General features: G+C 48.0%; 1 protein-coding gene across 1 annotated transcript; it reads left to right on the top strand.

The window, feature by feature from the left end:
* Positions 1-978: 978 nt before the first annotated feature.
* On the top strand, positions 979-5597 carry LOC141939794 (alpha-(1,3)-fucosyltransferase 4-like). The gene has a single exon (XM_074860251.1). It carries the CDS (start codon positions 979-981, stop codon positions 2257-2259), a length of 1281 nt encoding a protein of 426 aa, XP_074716352.1. The 3' UTR covers positions 2260-5597.
* The last annotated feature ends 2016 nt before the right edge of the window (positions 5598-7613 follow it).

The raw sequence follows: 7613 nt of genomic DNA, 5'->3' as shown, positions 1-7613 counted from the left end.
AAAAAATTTCCTCCTCTTTAGTTTCTTTTGTTTTAGTTTTCCAAATTGTTAATTCTTTTAGAGGTGCTTGAAACTGTTTGAATTTGAGAGGAGTTCAAAGCTACCGTAGCTGTTGTCAGTCTTTTTTTTTTTTGCTAAATAAGCGATTTATTCACTCTCAACTTCACTCTCTAAATTGCAACTGTTTTAAAATAAAATCCCCCAGGGTACTTCCCTGCAAGGCCACGGAATACAGCATGGGACCCATAGCGCAGCTGGTGTGAAGACACCGTTTTGCTGGAGTTTAAAACCTCTGACTCCAGTTCAGGCATGGGCGGGAAGAAACAAGAAGCAAGGCAGCGCGTGGGAAGCAGCGGAGCAGTCCTGCTGTCTCCTGGGCAAGAGGGCAGGGAGACTGTGTCGGCCTGTGTGGTGTGCCTGGCAGGGATGCCCTCTGCCCATGGTCCTCTGCCCCACGCTCCTACCTGTGCTCACGGGGTGCGGGTGCCACGAAGCCCCCTGGGAGCCGTCCCCACAACCCCTCCTGTGCCTGCTGGGGTCTGGGCTGTGGCCAGGGACGCCCTTCCTGAGTGCAGAGACACAAATTCCCTCTGGAGCCCTGAGTTGGGGATGAGCAACTGTGTGTGCTGGGGAGCAAAGGCTGCCATTACCTGCATCTGCCTGCGGCCACCTCAGCAACCCCCTGGGCTGCCATTGCCCACATGCTGCCGGTGGCCACATCAGTGACTCCTGGGGCTGCCGTTGCCCACACGCTGCCTGCAGCCGCCTCGGCGAGCCCGGGGGCTGCCACTGCCTGTACCTGCCGCACGGGGGAGGGGATGAGGCCCCGCAGCCCTGCCGGCAGCCCGAGCACCGCGGTCCCCCGGGCCGAGGCGGCGCGGCCCAGCGCGGGCGGGGCAGGGCGGCACCCGGGGGCGGACCGCGGCGGGCGGGCGGACGGCCGCGGGGCCGCTGTCCGCCCGGGGAGGACGGTCCGGCATGGCCGGGAGGGGCGGCGGCAGCGGCACCTCCCCGGGGCAGGGGGTGGGGGCTGAGAGGCGGCGGCGGCAGCAGCCCGAGCCCCAGCCCCAGCCGCAGCATGCGCTGGCCGGCCCCGGCCCCGGCCCCGCGGCTGCCCCGCGGCGGCCGCGAAGGGCAGAGCGGCGGCAGCGGGCGGCCTGGATGGAGCCGGCCCCGCGCCGCCGCCCCGCCGGGCGGCCCGGCTGCCCGCGGCGGTGGCGCCGGCGGCTGCAGGGGCGGCGGTGGGCGCTGGCGGCCGGGCTGCTGGGCGCCGCCGCCGCCCTCGCCCTCTACGCCTGCCTGCCGGAGCCGGCGGCGGCGCCGCGGGCCGCGGGGGGAGGCCGGCGGGGCGGCGAGGTGAACGTGCTGCTGTGGTGGGAGCCCTTCGGCCGCCCGCGGCGCATGGCCGACTGCCGCCGCCGCTACAACATCACGGGTTGCCGCCTCAGCGCCGACCGGAGCCGCTACGCCGAGGCGCAGGCGGTGCTCTTCCACCACCGCGACCTGGCGTTGCATGGCGCCGGGGGGCTGCCCCGGGGGCCCCCGCCGCGGCCCCCGCGGCAGCTCTGGGTGTGGATGAACTTCGAGTCGCCCTCGCACTCGCCCGGCCTGCGGGGGCTGGCTGGCCTCTTCAACTGGACCATGTCCTACCGGCGGGACTCGGACGTCTTCGTGCCCTACGGGTACCTCTACGCCCCGCCGGCGCCCCGGCCCTTCGTCCTGCCCCGCAAGACGCGGCTGGTGGCCTGGGTCATCAGCAACTGGAACGAGGAGCACGCCCGGGTGCGCTACTACCGCCAGCTGAAGGAGCACCTGGCCATCGACGTGTACGGGGCGCGGGGGCTGGCGCTGGCCGAGGGCGGCGTGGTGGAGACCGTGTCGGCCTACAAGTTCTACCTGGCCTTCGAGAACTCCCAGCACACCGACTACATCACTGAGAAACTCTGGAGAAACGCCTTCGCCGCCAGCGCCGTGCCCGTCGTCCTCGGACCCCGCAGGGCCAACTACGAGCGCTTCATCCCCCCCGACTCCTTCATTCACGTCGACGACTTCCCCAGCCCCCGGCTGCTGGCCACCTACCTGAAATTCCTCGATAAAAACAAACCCAGCTACAGGAGGTATTTTGCCTGGAGGAAGAAGTACGAGGTCCACGTCACCTCGTTCTGGGACGAGCATTTCTGCAAGGTTTGCGAGGCTGTGAGGGCAGCCGGAAATCAAATCAAGACTGTACGAAATCTGGCCAGCTGGTTTGAAAGCTGATGTTCCTGGCGGGTGAGGCTTGCCTGGCCAGCCCGTGCCAGCAGTGGGCCACGTCAAGGCGTAGGGCAGGATGGGTCTCACAGAGATCATTAGCCGAGGTAACATGCAGAAGGCTGTCATCAGTGAGAGAAGCATACAGGTACAGGTAAACAATCTGTGAAAACCCTGCTGAAGGAAGGTTTTTATTGAAGTGCAAAATTATGAAAGTACAAAGAAACATCAGGCGAGATGATTCTTAAAGAGCAAAGTTAAATTTCCAGACATCATACAGATCTGAAGCCTTTACAGTTGTGCATGGCTCGACATAAACACCGATGCCAAGTTCTTCAGCCGTACAGCTGAAACCAATTTTGTCGGTTATGACAGCTTCCTGGACCATGAAACATTCTTCTGCTTACGGGGGATACACGATCAGCGCTGGCTTTCTGTACTCCAAAGACAAAAGTGACTATTTTTAACAGTGATTATTATGTGCATGCAAGCTATTTGCAGACAGATTCTGAGCCGCAAGTGTTGAACGTGAGAATGTAACGATACAGTAGCACTTTTTAGCAATGTTTGAAATTGCATCAGCCAACTAATAATGTTTTGAGCCAAATAATAATTCCATTTAGGAAAAAATGTATGGAGGGGACTGGATCCGAGTGGAACATACAGCTCAGTGTAGAGTATTTCTTCCAATGCCTACCAAAACCATAGGCACGTTTATCCTGTATAAAAGTGGAGAAGAACTTTAAGTACAGGAAAAGACGGACTGTAGAAAAAAAGTTGGAACATTTCCACCCTCCCTTTATTCAGGAATTAGAAAATGTTTACAGGAATCTGAATGTTTTTCTCTGTAGAATTACTGCCATATAGGAAAAAGCAGGGAAAGGCTTGGAACTGCAGGGGTTTTATTACTATATTGAATATGTATACAGAAAGGCTTAACACTTCTCTAGTATCATTAGACAGTCCTGTTGTGTAGCAATTGATTTGGTTTATGGCATGCGTTTTTAAAAGTTCTGCTGGGTGACAGACTACTCAGAATGCCGCTTTGCTGTTCGTAAATTAACAATTACCACCCCCCCCCAAACTCAAGTCCCAAATCACTGCCTTTCAAAAAGAAAATTACTGTAGAGAATAAGATCTAGGCTGTTGGTAAAATACAGTTTGTGTGAGGAAAGCATATGAAAAGGGAAAGATTTACTTTTTTTTCCCTTTGGTTTTGAGGAGTTTTTCCAGCTCAGTTTTTTAATCAATAAATAGGTTCCTAAGATAAAATTTCCTTCTCTCAGTGCCTACTGGGAGCATTTATGGTAGTTACTGCCTTTCAGACTGTGCCATTTTGCTGGAGTCTTCCTAGTAGTGAGTGTATGGTTACATTTTGGTTACATGTAATGTTCCTTGGTGAAATTCGGAAAGAAACTTCAATTGCAGTTACACATCTTCAGGAAGTTGAGCCCTCCCTGCCCTTAACTATAAGGTTTGGTGGCAAAAAATGGTAAGCCACGAGAGTCCTGCACAAATGACTAAGGGATTTGTCCAGCTCCTATTTAAGGAGTTACCCAGAGACTTCACTCAGAATAAAATCATGGGTACAGAACAGGTAGGGAAAGAAGAAAGTTGCAAATAAAAGATGGGCATCAGAACGGGTGAGTTTACTGTCATTTGTGAGTCATGCTTAGGTTAGAAAAGAATTAGATTTGACTTGAGCAGTAAGAGATGTTGGGTAGGTGCTTTTAAGATTTATGAGCTGGCAGCCTACTGTAATTTTTTTTAAATTAGAAGTTCCCCATGATTAAGTAAGCATGGAACCAAGGATTATTGAAAAAAATCTAATAACAATGAAGTTCAATAATAATTGGCACAGATTTACCAGATCAGATCTTACTGGGTCCGATGTTTATTCCCTTCTGCTTTTGTGCAAGGAAGGATGGCTTCATGAACCTTTCTGTTGGTAATGCCAGTGTTGCTGTAGAAATTTTATTGGGAAAGGACAGAATACAGTCAACGCAGCGTGGAGTGTAGTAACGATGGTCCCTAATGCTGTGTTTTCACTTGAACAGGTCTTAAGCGATTGCTTGAAGCAAAAGCATGTTCTTCATGGCATGCTCATCTGTTTCTCTACCAGTGGTTGCTACTCCCATAAAATTGATTTTGATAATTTTAAAAATCTAATTTAAGTATAGCATTAACAGTCAAAGCTAAGTCAGGATGATAGAACCTGTCTCACTTTGAATTATCCTTTTTTTATGTTCAGTTTTTATCACAGTTCATGTAAATGTATACAAAAACCCAGTCTGAAAATTGGTGAACTAATATTTAAGATTGCATTACTTTTTATTGGCCTGCTGAAACAAGTGCTTTTTTTTTCAGTCCTCCTAAATTTTTTTAGCATTTTCTGAAATTTTGCAGGCACAGAGTTCTTCTGTGTAATCAGGAATGCCACAGGCAGAAGATCAGACTACAGGAGCATGGGAATTTCCAAAGATCACAACCCATACTTTTTTCTCAGCCTCTCTAAGAAAAGCAGTTGAAATCTTTGATGAACTAGAGTTTTATAAAATTTAGAAAAGAGCTATGCAATAATTAAATCATCGTGTTTGAATAAGGTGGTCACATTTGTGCTGTATTCCTAAGTTACGCATTGAGTGTTGTCAGGAATTGTATAATGAAAACTGTAGTCTCGCAATAATTATTGCAGAGCACTTGTCTTGAGAGAAAAGAAGCCTTTTCTAGTTTTGTTGTTCTTGAGTGAGTGTTGCACACTTTTCCCTTTAGATTTAGGAGAAAATTCAGCCCTGGTCTACAGCTGCTGAAGTCAGTAATGCAGCATCTCTATAAATCTGCTTTGGTTTCGTCTCATCCACTCTACCGGCTAATATTTAGTGTACCAGTGTAAGCTAAGGACTGGCTTTTGTAATTTGCTTTGTAGGGCTGAAGTCTAAAGATGAATAAAATATTTGAGCAAATTGGATTGTAGATCAGGTACTAGACTCCACAAGATATTGCAGGTGTTTTATATAATCCATCTGTAAAAATTAAGCAAAGTTATTTTCTATTTTAAGTAGAAAAGTCTTTTTGAATATATTTTGTAAAAGTGTTTTATTCCATGCCTTAAAATATTGGGGTGGAGGGAGAGGAGGGAAGATCGTTATCTTCTGGTTTTTATAAGGGTAAGAAATAATATTACTTTTTGATTATGGTGTAAATGGAATAGAGAATTATGTGATCCTTTCAGTTACATATTTTATCTCAGGGAATTTTATACTGTAAAGTCTCTTAATATTCATAAAATGAAGTAACTTTGTATTTGTATTAATTATTTAGACTGACACTCAATAAAACTAAAGAAAGGAAGTAGCACAAAATGACCCTATTTTTTTATTTCATTTTCTCTGTTACGAAAGCTGTAGAAAACTGCTTTTTAAAGAGAATGAATTTCTTTTCATGTTTGTTTAATCAGTAGAAGTGGCTGATTGTTCACAAGGTAGTCAGACCGTCTGAGGTTAGGAATGAAACCTGGTTGTGCCAAGAGAAAAATATTTTCATAGGAGAGGCTGTGCTGAGTTATTTTCCATATGAAAAGGAGCATTTATTGAAGTTGGATGTCTGCTGGAAAAATATCATTTCAAACAAAACCAAAAAACAAACTTTCTCTTGACCCACAGAGAATTTGAATGGGTTGGATTTTTTCCCCCCTTTAAATTTCAAAATGAAATTGATATTGTGTTTATTTTGATATTCAGCATGTAGTGCTACAGCTACCTTTTCAGCTGCAGCTTTTTTCATGTTTGTTCATAGTTGTCTTTAACTGAGCAACAAAAGACAAAGAGCCCAAAGCTCCTTTCCCTGAGCTTTTGTTAACACAGATTGCAGCACAGGTGATCGTTTACCTCTCTCTGCTCTTCTGCTCTACTGGTTGGTGTATAGTACTGAGAAATTTCAGCATTTCTGAAACTTCCTGCCTAGCCAGAATGGGGTAAGTGCTACAGTCCTCACTTTTCCCCTCCTCAGGTGATTGATGTTGTATCACCATCACATTTAACTTTTGGAAGTAGAGCTTAAACTGACTGCTTGTTTACTCATGCCTGAGAGGGGAAATGTTTTTTTGCTGGTTTTCCAGATGTGATTGAACTCTGTGTTGGGGAAACTGGTGGAAATACTTTTCTGCCAAACATTGGGTACCATTTGTTCAAGCTTGTTTGGTGACTCTTAAGAAGCGAGTTACGCCTGATTAAACTCACTTGCACAGCTGTGTGTCCAACAGTCATATAAAATAGTATTTGTTTTAAGAGTGTAAACAGTCCTTTGTAGAAAGTGTAGAGCTGACTCATTCTAAAATCTGTTGATGAGAACACAAATGATTTAACATGGATTTAAGTGGTATTTAAGTAAAGATAAATCAGGATCCAAGTATAAAAGCCTATTTCTAATCGGTAAAAAAAGTCATTATTTGAGTAACTCAGGTGTCACTTGTAACCAACTCTGTTTAACAATTATGATCTGTATAATTCTGTAATTTCTTCTGTATGGTCAGTTTAAAAACAATACTTGAGGCCAGAGTATCATAGAATCATAGAATGGTTTGGGTTGGAAGGGACCTTAAAGATCATCCAGTTCCAACCCCCCTGCCATGGGCAGGGACACCTTCCACTAGACCAGGTTGCTCAAAGCCCCGTCCAACCTGGCCTTGAACACTTCCAGGGAGGGGGCAGCCACAGCTTCTCTGGGCAACCTGTGCCAGTGCCTCACCACCCTCACAGTAAAGAATTTCTTCCTTATATCTAGTCTAAATCTACCCTCTTGCACTTTAAAACTGTTACCCCTCATCCCATCACTACACTCCCTGATAAAGAGTCCCTCCCCATCTTTCCTGTAGCCCCCTTTAAGTACTGGAAGGCTGCTATAAGGTCTCCCTGGAGCCTTCTCTTCTCCAGGCTGAACACCCCCAACTCTCTCAGCCTGTCCTCACAGGGGAGGTGCTCCAGTCCCCTGATCATCTTCATGGCCTCCTCTGGACCAGCTTGAGCAGGTCCATGTCCTTCTTATGTTGGGGGCCCCAGAGCTGGACACAGCACTGCAGGTGGGGTCTCACGAGAGCAGAGTAGAGGGGGAGAATCCCCTCCCTTGACCTGCTGGCCACACTTCTCTTGATGGAGCCCAGGACATGGTTGGCTTTCTGGGCTGCGAGTGCACATTGCTGGCTCACAGTCAGTTTTCCATCCACTAATACCCCCAAGTCCTTCTCCACAGGGCTGCTCTCAATCCACTCATCACCCAGCCTGTATTTGTGCCTGCAATTGCCTCGACCCATGTGCAGGACCTTGCACTTGGCCTTGTTGAACTTCATAAGGTTCACATGGGCCCAC

This window comes from Strix uralensis, chromosome 2 (genome assembly GCF_047716275.1).
Source record: "Strix uralensis isolate ZFMK-TIS-50842 chromosome 2, bStrUra1, whole genome shotgun sequence".
Taxonomy (NCBI): Eukaryota; Metazoa; Chordata; class Aves; order Strigiformes; family Strigidae; genus Strix; species Strix uralensis.
Note: the sequence above shows the minus strand (reverse complement) of the source record. Positions and strands in the feature narration are given on the sequence as shown.